This window comes from Chelonoidis abingdonii, chromosome 22 (assembly GCF_003597395.2).
Source record: "Chelonoidis abingdonii isolate Lonesome George chromosome 22, CheloAbing_2.0, whole genome shotgun sequence".
Classification (NCBI taxonomy): domain Eukaryota; kingdom Metazoa; phylum Chordata; order Testudines; family Testudinidae; genus Chelonoidis; species Chelonoidis abingdonii.
Window position 1 is genome coordinate 11,360,591 of NC_133790.1, and position 15,054 is coordinate 11,375,644.

A 15,054-nucleotide genomic window follows, 5' to 3' on the forward strand; every position below is an offset into this window, starting at 1 on the left:
ACATCTGGGTCTGTAGGGCTGTTTACAAAATACTGTACTGAATTTTTTTATATGTGCTGTTTGCATTTTCTTTAAAGCTAATTGCCCATCTGCCTGAGGGAGAAACATATTAGTGACATTACTTTTGAAGATAACTGGGCCTGGAGGGATAGCTACTGTCCAGAAATAGGGCATGCGTCACATTACTTATAAATCTAAGCATCCTAGTGCTTGCCCCAACTTTTCTGCCTTGTAACTAACAACTCAGCCTTCACTTATCAATTACACTTATCAATTGTGAGGTAGATAAATGTTCTTATACCCACATTTATATGGGTGAATGGAGGCAGAAAGAAATTAAGGCCTCCATTTTCAGAAGCGGCATCTAATTCTGGGTTGCCTCCATTTTTGGATGCTCAGATTCAGCAACTTGTGATTTTCAGAGGTGCCAAACAACTGCATCTCCAGCTGACATCAGTGGGAGTTGTGGGGACCACCTGAATATCAGGCCCTTGCAGTCTTGAGCTCAGCGTCCAGACATGGAGGGATGACACTCCAGGGGCCTGATCCAAAACCCAGTGACATGAATGCAGATCTTTACTGTGATTTCAGATCTCATCTTGAGCGACTTGCCTGAGGTTACACTCTGAGTCAGTAGAACAGCTACAGCTAAAGTCCCTTGGCTTTATCCATTTGCCATCTCTCCCTTTCCTCTTTGGATTCATGCTAATATTATGCTGAAATTATCACCAGCGAAAGGGATTTTAACTGTATGGCAATATCTCATTGCTTCTATCACTTACATGTTTCCAAGTTTTCATCCTCTGTAGCCACACATTTTTAAAGAATATTAATTGAACTACTCGTCAAGCAATGGTACATTGCGGCTTCTGATATGTATAATTTACATAAATTATTTTTAAACAAAATAAAATCCTCCACAGGAGCATAAAATTAAAGTTGGAATGCGGTGGAGTGAAAATGATTATTTATTGTTATGATAGCGTAAGAGATTGGCTTTAAATAGGTGAAGGCATTTAAAGGCTTTCCCCACTTATCCTGCTCCCGTGTGTTGTCAGCAGTATGGAAAAGAGCACAGAGATGGGATGTGTAAGAAGGAAATGAAAGGAGTATCAAGATTGGACTCATTGGGGGAACAGAAGAATTAATTGGGAACGCAGTAGGAGAAAAGTCTTGAAAGCTTGTCCAGGTTGTGCTGTGCCTTGAAGGGGAGAATGTGAAGTTAGAACTCTATGTGGTATTTTAAGAGTTGCCAGTAGATGAATGCAAGGGAGTGGGGGGAGTGACATGATCAGATCACTGAGCAAGGAAAATATCCTTTGCAGTCATGTTTTGGATGGACTGGTACAGGCAGTGTAGATATCTAGAGGGCTAGACTGTAGTAAGTTGCCATAGTCAAGATGGGAGAGGCTATGGGCATGGATAAGCATTTTGGCCACATGGGCAAGAAAGATCAGGGTTTTTTTGTGTGTTGTGAAGGGGGGAAAAGGCAGCAGGGTTTGGATATGGTGGGAGACAAAAAAGGAAGAGTCAGAGATGGTTGCAATCCTGGACGACAATGGAGGATGCTGGTGCTGTCAACTGGAACAGAGAATGGGGAACGCAGAGGAGGTTTAGAAGAGAATATATTAAATGCCTCTGATGTTATCATTATAGCACCAAACTTATTAATCTGCACTGCTGGCTGGAAGATCCTTTGGGAAGCACTTCTCTGAATTCTGAAAGCATTTTGCAGGAATACTTTTATTCCATTCAGAGACTTCACAACTACAGATATTGCTAAAGAGGAACACACCAGTAGGAATCTTTGAGTTCGTGAAGGGCCCCATTGTGAATTAATCAGATACTTTTCCCACAAGTGGTCATTCTGTTTAATAATGCTGACTGGAAGACAAAAGGACCAGAAGAAATAATACGTACAGAGAATTCCTCAGATGAATCTTTGGCATTTATGCAGAAGGGGAGCTCGTCTTTTGTGCACTTCAAGTAGTGCAGTGCCCTCCCATTACAGGATGGGAGCCTTACTAATGCAGTCTTTTCTGCTAACCCAAGTAAGGAAGCTCTTTTGCTCTTTCTTGTGAACCTTAGAGGGGAGCCTGGTGCTGTAGAAAACTTTATAAACCTCTTGCATAATATTTCCTGCATGAACACCTGACGTGGTAGATAATATTATACATCCCACAGATGAAGCCTTATCCCCCAACCCAGGTTACATTTTCAGAGGTCTTTTTTTTTTTTTTTTTTGATTAAAGTTGTTTGTAGGAATTTCTTCAGGTAATTTAGAATTACAGCTGCTGATGTGATTCATATAAACTTTATATTAACCACATGACTAAGGCATGGCCTGTTACGGAGTGCCCGGGCGATGCTCTGGAACTGCTCCCCCCAAAGCCAGTCAGGACTTTGGGGAGCCTCCTTTCCCTTGGAGCAGACTGTTTTTAGGGCAAAAAGCTTACACGGCTTTACCTTCCTGGGTTTGACCTTGGAGCATTTAGCTTTCCCTCCGTATGCTTTCCACAGCGAGTCCGCCCAGGCGGGGTCCTGCATGCACCCCCACTTTGCAGTCAGATGTGACTCTTAGCCAGCCAGTAAAACAGCGGTTTATTAGATGACAGGAGCACAGTCTAAAACAGAGCTTGTAGATACAGAGAACAGGACCCCTCAGCCAAGTCCATTTTGGGGCCCAGGGAGCCAGACAACCCAGCTGCACTCACTTCCCATCCCCAGCCAGCTCCAAACTGAAACTTTCCCAGCCCCTCCTCTCTGGCCTTTGTTTTTTTCCCCAGGCCAGGAGGTTACCTGACCTCTTTGTTCTTCCACACCTTTAGCATTCCCTTGCAGGGGGGAAGGGCACCAGTCATTCATTGCCAGGGGATGGAGTGTTGGCCAGAAACAGAGGCACTTACACAGTATTCAGAGGAAACATTAAGAACAGTCCCACTTCATCACATGGCCATTGAAAAAAACTCTGGAAGGTTGGAAAAGACTAGTAATGACCAACTAAGGTAACATATGTACATTTTCTGCTACCTTTGCAGGCCCCAATTCTGCACTATACAAGGATAGCAGTCTTCCCATGTGGATCTCCATGCAAGATTGAAGCTATATTTTAACTGGATGTATAATGTCAATATTGACGTGTGAGAATTCACCTTACTTACTCTAGTATCCACCATAACTCTGACTCCAAAACTTACTTGCAAACCCAACATAGGCACCCCAATATATATATGCTTCTTTGATCATATAAACTACATGTCATAGCGATACATATATTGAAAGCATTGCATGTCTTGTCAATGAGTATCAAAGGCTGTGCTTGGAATGCGTACAGTATGATTTCACATATCAGCATTGGTTCCCAGTGGTCATGCTGTAGTTACATATTTTGCACATGGACCATATGAATTACATCAGCTGTCTTAACTCTTTGATAACCAAATTTTTTTGTAGGTCAACTGTATAATTTAGTTTAAGTACAGTTGGTTAATGAATGAGTTGTGGACCAAATTTCAGTCTTATTTGTATTTTCCGCTCTCTGTCGGAGGGCCTCAGTGATCTTCCCCTTAACAGTTGACAGCTTATTGTCAGGAAAACGCCATCTGTGTCCAAATGCCCTTATGTTCCACTTGGACTCTATCACTGATTTTCATCATGATTTGTGTAGCAACTAATGATCTTCACTTTTTATTGATCTAACAGCTGTTGACATTTCTAAGCTAGCGCACATTGCTGTAGTGGGTTTGAGCTACTTCTGTAATCCAGCTTCAGTGCTGAAAGTCGTCCTTTAATGGCAGAAAATCAGACTGGCAGTGCAGAAGTGGATTTGTTTACTTAGAGGCCTCCAACTGTGACATCAGCTCTCACGTTCACTAGTTTGGTATCTTCACTTCTTAAAAAACAAAATTGGAATGGCAGAGCAACTGGCCAGGGAAGTGTCTTGTTCTATCAAGTCCCATAGGGCTAAAGGGATTTCATATACTGCATTTTGCAGACCTTTTGCTACCGTGTCCCAGCTGCTGCCTAGCTTCCAGGTCACGAGCCTCCAGCACCACACAGTGCAACAGTTCTTTATTAGCTTGGATCAATCTTGCATCCAGGCCCTGGCACAATACAGATAATTTGCTGCTGAGTGTGTGTTCTTTACTTCATACAATAGACATCTTTGTGAAGTGTTTTTCTCAACCTCATTAAAAGCATGCAATTAGCTAAAGATGCCTCATTTGCAACCAGGCATATGCCTAGTTGAGCCTAGATCAAAATTGTCTGCTACCAGCTCTCCTTCCTCCAGGAAACCAGCTGAATTTGTAACTTCTTACCCACCTATGGCACGCTTCACTGCTGTACATGTCTGGAGTTCAAACACTTTTCTGTCTCATTAAATTGTCTATATTTTCATCTGATTTAACGCTCTAAGGATTTGACCGTGGTTTCCAGTTCTCTAGTTGGTGGGCTGTTTAAAAGATTAAAAATTGTATGTGTTATTTGTTGATCTGTATGTATATATAAAATGTGGTGCTTAGCTCTGAAGAATGGTTCTTGAACTGCTTGGTGTGTGTATTCACTCTAAGTTCAACTGCTTTACTGCAGTTCCAGGATTGTTCCAGGATCAGTAGAACCTCAAGTAACATTTGTTGTTTTCTTTAACTTTTTAGGAGTTTGTCCAGCTCTCCAAAAGTCTGATGAATGACCTCACTTTGGAAAGAGAAATTGTGACAAAGGCAAAAGCATATGTGAAGAAACACCACTCATGGGACTGTGAAAGAGAGGCCTATCAAAATCTTGTCTTGAGACTCCAGTGAATCATTGGGTATCAAATGTGGACACTGATCTTATTCTGTATCACTTTAATGGTGGCACGGTAATCAGAGTATTTTAAAGAAAAAAATGCACATATTATGGACATATTGTTCCACTCGAGTTTGCCCAATTTACAAACATACTGCATCAGACCGGTGGTTCATCCAATTTACCGTCCTATTTCCAGTGGTGGGCGGCACCAGTGCAATCAAGAATATGTTGATTTCTTAATACTGTGGGATCATATGGGCCTCAAAAGAGGGCAATTCCTTGTGCACAGGGATGAATTTCATCCACAGTGAACTCATGCAAGCTCAGGTACTGTGTTGTAGCCTGACAAAGCTAATTTAATTAATCTGAATTTATTCAGATATATATCAATGATAAACATAATGTTGTATGAGTGGGTTGATCTCTATTTTGAATGATCAAACATATAAATACATTAAACATGTTAGCCAGGTCTACATGATCTAAATTTTAAAGGGGGAAGATCATAAATTAATCACACAACTAGCACTTTTATCAAGAATGTAACTGGCTGGAGCTAATGAGAAATACAAACATTGATGCTTTCTAGCATGAAAAATTGTACTCACTGTTTCCTGTTATTCTACTTTATTTATGAATTATTGGAAGACAGCAACTACCTCTTAAAAATTACCAAACTTCGGGGACCTCACAAATGGTGAATGTTCTTACAAAAGATGGATGGAGGCTGTAATAAGGAACAACAATGTAATTTATATTTTTTATGTAATTTGGTACTTTTGTCATGAGTGACTTTCAGGAATTATTATTGTGAACTTAATGTAACAGGATATTGCATTTTAAGAAGACCTGCTAATGCCCACACGAAGCACAAACCAATCATTATTGACTGCTCAGTGATTAAAATCTTGGTTTTCCACAATCTGGTGTCAAGGAAGGCTGCTATTTCTAAAACATGTGAAGTGTTTACAATTTTTGAACATCTGTTGTTGGAAAACTATAGTTGCTATATATGGGCCTGATCCAACCCCCACTGAAGCTAATGGGAATCTTTCCATTGAGTTTAATGGGCTTTGCATCACCCGCTATTTGTGTTAATGAATTTACTGTGCATGGTGGCTTTCCAATTGACTTCTTGGTTGTGTTGCAAATGTTTAGTCAGCAACCCTGAAGAAAAAGTAATTTTAGTATCCTTCATTCACTTCTGAGACCTTTTCTAATTTTCTATTGTAATATATTTGGAGTGGTTTGACTCAGTTGGTACTGTCCTCAATACTATGGGACATTGCAAACCAGGGAGGACAAAACTGGAGTGACTTCAAGGATTATAACTGCAATGCTCGTTCTATATATGTTCTCTTGCTCTTATGGTTTTTGGTAAAAAAAAACAGCCTGGCTCAAAGGGGAAGGATAATCATCTATTATAATACAAATGAAAGAAAAGGAGAAGTTGATAGCAATGCATATATATTAGAAGCTAGAAAGTATAGAAAATTAATAAGGGAAGCAAAAGGACATGAGAAATCTGTGGGCAGTACAGTCAAATAAAAATAAGTTTTTTAAATTATATAACAAACAAAAGGAATCTTAACAGTCCTAGATATTGGTTCATTACTATATGACTATGGTAGACGAGTAAATAATACAGAAAAAGCCAAAGTATTCAATCCATATTTCTGTTCTGTATTTGAGGGGAAAAAGATGATGTGTTTATATCATATGATGATAGATTTTTCCAATCACAGTAACTAAGGATGATGTTAAATGGTCGCTATCTAAAGTTAGACCTGTTTTAATCAGCAGGTCCAGATAACTTGCATCTATGAGTTTTAAAAGAGCTGGCTAAGGTGCTCTGTGGACCAGTGATGTAGATTTCCAATAAGCCTTTGAACCCTGGGAAATCTCCAGAGGACTAAAAGAAAGCTAATGTTGTGCCAAATACTTTAAAAAGGCAAGTGAGATGGCCCAGCTAACTATAGGCCTGTGAGCCTGACATTGATTCAAGGCAATTAATAAGAATTAAAGGAGGGTAATATAATGAATGGCAATCAATATGGGATTATGGAAAATAAGTCTTGTCAAACTAACTTCATATCACTTTTTGATGAGTTTGGTTAATAAAAGTAATAGTGTTGATGTAATATTCCTCTGTAAAGTATTTGACTTGGTATCACACATCATCTGGATTAATAAACTGGAATGATGTAAAATCAACATGGCATACATTAATTGATTTAACAGTAGTGGTAAATAATTAAGAGGACAGATGACTGATAGAGAACAGTATGGATTGCTTGATAAACTGAGCACAGGCAAACAATATGCATTTCAATATAGCTAGGTATAAGGCCACGCAAAGAATACAAAGGCGCAAAGAATGTAGGCCATCCTAAAAGGCTGGCCAACTCGATTCTGGGAAGCAGTGCCACCGAAAAAGACATGGGCATAATTAGCTGAACATGAGTTCCCAGTGTGGCCAAAGGGCTAATGCGATCCTTGGATGTATGAATGGGAATTCTTGAGTAAGCGTAGAAAGTAAGAGTAATGCTACCTTTGTATCTGGCACGACTGCTGCTGGAATACTGAGTCCCCAGTTCAAGAAGGATGTTGATAAATTGGAGAGGGTTCAGAGAAGAGCCATGAGAATGAGTCAAGGATTGAAAAAAAATGTTCCTTATAGTGAAAGACTTAAGCCAAATAGACTCAGCTCCTTATCAGAGACAAGGTTTAGGGGGTGACTGGATAGTCTGTAAGTACTTACATGTGGAACAGAAACTTCATGAGCACTCTCTTCAGTTTGCCAGAAAAAGGTATAACAAGATCCACTAGCTGTAGGTTGGAGTTAGACCAATTCAGACAGGAAATAAGGTGCAAATTGTTAATAGTAAGAATAATTCCTCATTGTAACAACTTTGGAACCTCCATTGTGGTAGATTCGCCATTAGTGGCAGTTTTTAAATTCAGACTGGATGGTTTTCTAAAAAGATGTAGTTTAACCAGGGCTATTGAACTTGAAGCAGGAACTAATACAAGGAAGTCCTATGATCTGGAGGAATTCAGACTAGATCATCACAATGGTCCCATGAAATCAATGACATAAATCTCTCTTTGGGGGCAGTATGCCACCATGTAGATGCTGAGAAATATTTATGTCAGCATGAGTTCTGAGTTTAATGGCCACCAGCCACCACATATTGATTAACAGATTTTAGACCTGCAAATGAATCTTGACCTATCAGTTACTCCTGGCCACTCTTATTTCAGACTGTAGGTCCAACATTGCTGTGGGCTGCGCCATTGCCCATCACTGGTGATGTAGCTCTGCGGGCCATGGTCTCTTTTAGCCAGTTCCCCACTTCTTCCAGGGGAAGTTAACTCCTGAAGGAGGAATTTAAGAAGAAACTCTTCCAGGGAGCCACAAGGGGGTATAAGCAGGCCGGAGTTCAGCTCCACCGCTAAGTACTGAGTTAATGGTGTGATGATTAGAAAACTTGTCTTAATTACCAAATATCAAGCAACTTTACACCTTGACAAATTGTACCTGAATATGCCATTTGCAGTACTTCCAGCAAAAAATGTGTTCAAGTAAGAAATTCTGTTACACCCACAAAACGTAATTAACATGCAATTTTTCATGCAGTATTTAATCTATACATATGAAAAAAGCATCCAGGAAACAGAGCAATACACTCATTTACATGTGATAACCGTGCAGAAAGAATGAAAACAAACAACCCGCCTGAAATATATTTATTAAAAACTAACCCAAGTTGTACTGACAACAGCACATTGGCCTATTTTATACAATCATCCAGTGACACTGTTCAGTGATCACTGGGATTCAATTTAGATGCCATTCATCACCAAACTTTTCTTGGGAGCAGTAAGACCACGTCTAGCTAAGATTAGGAAGCTAAGGGCTACAGTATTTGCAAGGGGCTATTTTTCAGTTACAAAAATGTGTATTTATACACCCAACTCCATATATGTTTTGCACTTTATCCAGCCTTTTATCCAAGGATTACAAATACTCATTAAGCCTCATAATCCCCCTGTGAGGTAAATAGTAGACCCATTTGACAGATGGATAAACTAAGGCACAATGGACTTTTCATGCAACCTTAATTAATTTTAAAACAGCCAAGCTCATTTTATATTCAACATTAATCATTTTTGACCCAAGGCCTTCTTTCCTTCTACTCCCATCCTTATGATAGACTCTTAGTGTCCTCTTTCCAGAGCCATTTCCTTTACCCTGTGAAGTCCTGCAACTGAGGCCAGCCTCAGTTTAATAACAGCTATGGCTCCAAAATGATTTGCTCCAATTCCTGTCCCAGAAAGACTCACACTGAGTATTACCCTGTGGCTGGTACTGTATTTCAGGACCTCAACATGTACAGTTAATTAATCCAATTAGGTACACCCCAGGAGGCACTATGACTCAGACACAATTCTTTCCCTGCTCCCAGGGGTTAGTCATTTACTTTTGGCCTATACCAGTAATCAATTACTGCTCTACTCTACCCCCCAACATTGGCTCAGATACTTTGGCCAGTACATGGAGGAAGTAGATCTAATCCTCTACCTATTCTCAACTCCTATTCTGGGGAGGAAGCAAGCAGGTGAGTAGCCCCACTTACCCCTGTGTATAAAGTCCCAGCAGCCTGCATAAGGGTGCAAAGGATTTCTTCCCTAGCATGGGCACACAGGCCAGTCAGAATTTAGCCCTTTGTGGCTGGCCCCTAATTCTAGCATTCACAATCTGAATACCCAGAGTTTGGAGTAGTTAGATCTTACTCAGAATTTGAATTGTGCAGTCTCGGCACCATCTAATAGTTCTAGCAGCTTCAGCACCAGAATATGAAATGGTTCTTAAAACAGCCATAGCACCCTGATAGAACTGGGGAAATTCTCTACAAACAGCTCCTTAAGGTTTCAAGAGAGCAAAAGTCGAGCTTTCCTGTTCAGATATGGCTCATTACGGTAACATGCAAGGAGTTAAAAGCCAAACAAAATAAAATGCTCTCTCCCAAGGAACCAGAGTATTAAAAGGGTTGTAGGAACCGCAGCACTTTCTGTAAGTGCTTTAATACACGAGGGGTTTTTGGGGAGTCAGGCTTCAACTATAATTGATGTCTCATGGCACTTAGAGAGTTAACATTTTAAATTTGGCCTTCCAAAGTGGCAAAAGTTAACAATTCTACTGAGCAGTTGTCAGTTTGTCAGAGATGCCAAATGTCTGTAAGACTCGTACATGTTAAATCTGACATTTTGCAGTAGGCTGATGGCTCATTGGATTAATCACAGCCCTTTGGGATGCCACTTTCAATCCAAAATTGACCAGAGCGATTTAAAGGCTTAATGGATGGCTCAGAGCTACCAAATTAGCCAAAGGTAGTTACTTTCTGATCTCAAGGAGACAAGCTCTTTTCTCTTGCTATTAAGCTAGTTCTAACATCAGAGGTTGAAAAAAAATAATCAGAGGAAGACGTTAAACTCTATTTTAAAGACTTAAAAGCTCTTGGTGCTTCTTCTTCAACTGTAATTTTCCATCAGCTTAACCTGAACATCAAGTGAACTAAAAAATGTTGCAATTAGACCCTTTCTTCTAATTGAATGTGAAAATCTGAACAATCTTTACCCTCTTTTCCATGGCTTAATCTTACCTGATGCTATCTTTTCTGTTGTGTAGTTGGGCCTGTAGCCTGTTCTGTCTCTTTCTCGCTCTCGTTTTAATCTTTTGGTCAAGAGCAGTTCTTCAAGAAAAGAAACATACATTTCTGTCAGAGGCTTGTCCGAAGGGATTGTTGCTTCCATGTGGAAATCAATCATTTAATGGCTCAGTGGGAGCTGAGCATTTTTTCATTAAGTTGTCCAGAGTAATTTCATCATCATGGAATTTATTCCACTTTCGTCTTCTGCTCTGTCTGGTTGGTCCAAGTCTAGCTGCTTTAATATTGAACGTTTAGACTCTAACCACGAGTGGATCTCTGCTGCCCATTGCATGAGACTGCTTGCTGTATCAGTCTGAGGATGTTTCCCAAGTATTCATAGTTACTGGAGGCAGATGTGGGTGGTGGGGGGAGAGATAGCTCAGTGGTTTGAGCATTGGCCTGCTAAATCCAGGGTTGTGAGTTCAGTCCTCAAGGGGGCCATTTAGGGATCTGGGGCAAAAATCTGTCTGGGGATTGGTCATGCTTTGAGCAGGGGGTTGGACTAGATGACCTCCTGAGGTCCCTTCCAATCCTAATATTCTATGATTCTTCCCAGTATTGTCCAAAGTTAAGGCCCCAAAGCTGAAGCCATGTAACTTCACATTAAGACTCAGACTTTAGGGTCAGAAGGGACCAATATGATCATCTAGTCTGACCTCCTGCACAAAGCAGGCCACAGAATCCTACCCATCCACTTCTATAACAACCCCTAACCTATGTCTGAGTTAATGACAAATTGTGGTTTGAAGACCTCAAGCTGCAGAGAATCCACCAGCAAGTGACCCATGCCCCACGCTGCAGAGGAAGGCAAAAAACCTCCAGGGCCTCTGCCAATCTGCCCTGGAGGAAAATTCCTTCCCAACCCCAAATATGGCAGTCAGCTAAAACCTGAGCATGTGGGCAAGACTCACCAGCCAGCACCCAGGAAAGAATTCTCTGCAGTAACTCAGATCCCACCCCATCTAATATCCCATCTCAGACCACTGGGCACAGTTACCTGCTGATAATCAAAGATCAATTGTCAAAATTAAGCTATCCCATCATACCATCCCTTCCATAAACTTATCAAGCTTAGTCTTAAAGCCAGATATGTCTTTTGCCCCCGCAACTCCCCTTGGAAGGTTGTTCCAGAACTTCACTCCTCTAATTGTTAGAAACCTTCGTCTAATTTCAAGTCTAAACTTCCTAGTGTCCAGTTTATACCCATTTGTTCTTGTGTCTACATTGGTACTAAGCTTAAATAATTCTTCTCCCTCCCTAATATTAATCCCTCTGATATATTTATAAAGAGCAAGCATATCCCTCCTTAACCTTCTTTTGGTTAGGCTAAACAAGCCAAAGTTATGCAGGGGCTTAAACATTTGCAGAACTGGGGCCTAAAATTTTAAGGATGTTAATGCAAGAGATAATACATTAAAGTTATCACTGCTTTTACTCCTGCTGAATGACACCTTATAGTCCACGGTCATTTAAGTCAACAAGACCCAGGAATAAGGTAACATTCAGTGTAAGGGTCTCACATTCTGGCCCACAATTTGTAATGGGGTTTAAAAGAAGCTTGCGTTGGCTGAGCATCAGCTGTCGTTTAACTCTTTAAGGACTGCATGGAAGATCAGCTAGGAAAAATGTGCCTTGTGCCACATGGCCAAGAAACCTGCCAGGTAAGAGGAGGCTGGGCACATTTAAGAACAGTTTTCTGATATAGCTGAATGTTACCAATAGGTGACCTACACATCCAGCATGCCCTAATATCATGTCAACCCTCTTGCAGACTGTTTTACGCTGATTATAATGGTTAGTGGTTTAGTCTTGGAAGGTGCTAAAGGGTATCCGTGGAGTAATATTAGTCCCTTGTTACTGCCTGCATCCTCCCCGCGTTGCTGTTACAACATGTGTCTCCCTGCAACAGTCATTTGTCCAAATCAAACACCAGGATGTATTTAGGATTGCACTGGCACAGGAAGGCTCCCAGCCATAGCTGCCAAGGTAAATCTTTCGGCACTGGAAGATTTCTTGCCTTTTTACTTATTCTGTGCTCAAGCCTTTTCAACACAGAACCATTACTGCCGCTAGGGCAGTGTGACAAAGGGAAATCTGTGGACGGTAGAGTCAAATAAAAAGCAGTGGCAGCCTGTAAAGAGTTAACAGGTCCCTGTCTGGTCATATGGCCATTCAGCAGAGTATAAAATGAAAGGAAACTGGGTCATTAACAGCAGAGGTCTGTCTTCCCCACTCCTACCTGCCTGAATCAAGGAAAGTGTCAGGGAATTAATGCCCAGTGTTTTTCAGTTAATTTGTTTTTGTTTTATGGATAATAAAACAAGCCTCGAGAAAATGGCCTTAAGAGGACTGACGCTTGGAGCTTTACTTCCCTTCCCCAGCTGGTGGAACTACCTGTCCATTTACAAGCAGGTATTATAGTGGTACTGCTCGGTTGTCTGGCTATCCAAGCCCCTAGAGACTGCTGGTTCTGTGGCTCTGGAATTCTCCCAGGATCCCGCAGTGGGTAACCAATAGCAAAATAGCCACTAAATCCTCTTCAGCAGCCACAGCGGGTATGGAGGCCAGCATAAGTGATGAGCCCTACAGTAAGGCATCTGAGGTAAGCATCTGTGTGGCCTCTGATGAGCAGAAGGCCTCTGTTACGGATCATGAGACAGATGAAACTCAGCCACAAAGGGAGGTGCAGTTACTCGAGAGGCAGCCTGAAGAGACAGGACCTGATTCTCCTCTCACACTGGTGTCACTCCATTGACTTCACCTGAGTTACTCCAGATTTACACCAGAGTAACTCCGGTCAGAATGTACACCACAGAGAAAAATAGCCAAAGACAAAATATCTGGGTCATGCCGACCGGGCTGAAAGTACTGAGTGGGGAAGCTACAGTGAATTTCTTTATCAAATGGTCACTTAATCTTCTGCAGCTAGATTTTGGTCACTCTGCTCTGGAAGCCAGAGTAAATACATCACTGTCCTCCAAGATTACTCAGCCCCATTATTCAAAGGACCACCCTTGAGCTTCTGGCAGCTTAAAAAACAAGCTGAAGGAAAATGTCATGCTCAGGAAAGATGCTGGCTTGGCACCCCTGGAGAGTATACACTAGCTTTACCCCACATCATCATGCTAACTTGCCTCAGCCCTGTCCATTGGAGAAGGTAATTGGCACTCCAGAGCCACTCAGGCTGGATGTCTCTGCTCACACCAGCAGCAAAGTTGCCACTTAGTCCTAACTAAGGTGGTAGCGTTTTCTGTGCAATATGGATGCCTGTCCAATAGGAACTGGGCTGAGACTACCATCTCCTTTCCTAAAGGCCACTGGTGAGCTTGACAGATGGTAGGGATTTGACCCTATCGGCATTTTAACAGGTGTACAGAAGCAACGATCTAAATGCATCAAGCCACATTCCACCCCATCCTGTGCACTGCCAACATTTTTAAATCTAATCCCCATTTTAACTAGAAAGGCTGCCCATTGGCCTCTTGGAGCCAACATATTATGAGTAGCAGCTGCTAAGTCTAATGCATATCGCAACCCCAAGCACCAAAGAGTTAACTGAAATGGCAAGATGCATTCATTAAAACCTGTGCAATTCAAAGTCTACATGAGGCACAGCTAGCCTCTGCAGAGTGGACAGTGGGGTGGTTCCAGGAAAGTCACTAGGTTGTTATGCTAGAACAAACCGACTCTTGAGGAGCACAGCCAAAGTGGCAAATTGCCATGGACAAACTTCTGAGGCAGGAGTTGTGAGAAAGAGAGAGGGATGTAGGGGCAGAAACCCTTCAGCGGAGGTGGGTAGGAATGGATTCCTAGCACATTCAGTATGTTGGGTGATGAATACGCTTAATATGAATGGTGCTGAGAGACAGTGAATGTATCACAAATCTCTGGGAGGAAGAAATCCTCCTGCCTATCATGGCACAAAGTTTAGACCAGGGCTTAGAAAACTGAAGCTTGGAATCAGCATGGGGATGAACACTCCATGAAGCTGTAGGTTTCGAGTCGAACTGATTGCCTGGAGCGCCATGTGAACATCACTACTTTACTGCCTGGAGGTAGGGATGGGAGGTGTTACACAATATACAGTACCAGAAACCTTTCAGACAAGCAACTGGTTGAGAAGCCACAAGAAATGACACCCACTGAAGCATGAAACCTCTCTCTATTATGTTATGGCCCACATGGGAAAATACAGTTTTCCCTTTGCATTTTTTTGTGTGCGCACGCCCATCACAATGAAGTATCTAGGTGCAAAGTTTCAAAGGAAAGCGCTGTGATTTTTACCGCTGCCTTGAGGTGATGGCAGAAACATTAATTTAATCAGGCCACCTACGTTAAAAATGACAAAGCAGTATTTAACGATCCCTGAAAACTCCTCCGAGCCTCTATTAATATTGACTGTGCAACCGTATAATCCATGTGTGTGACCATTTTGATGGTAACTCCAAGGTGAAACAGGCTGCGATGCCATGCATCAAGGTACTGTCAGAAAATAAGTGCTGCAGCCAAAGAGACAGTACAGCAGGAAATGTCCACAGCTATTTGTAGG

The 15,054-nt window shown here is 41.6% G+C and overlaps 1 protein-coding gene across 1 annotated transcript in view; it reads left to right on the plus strand.

Annotated features, from left to right (window-relative positions):
- The window catches only part of GLT1D1 (glycosyltransferase 1 domain containing 1), an 84,178-nt gene extending 77,173 nt beyond the window's left edge, over positions 1-7,005 (plus strand). The window contains exon 12 of the mRNA XM_032791205.2: positions 4,656-7,005. Coding sequence (XP_032647096.1) covers positions 4,656-4,802 — 147 coding nt within the window. The 3' untranslated portion in view covers positions 4,803-7,005. The remainder of the gene's footprint in view (positions 1-4,655) is intronic.
- The last annotated feature ends 8,049 nt before the right edge of the window (positions 7,006-15,054 follow it).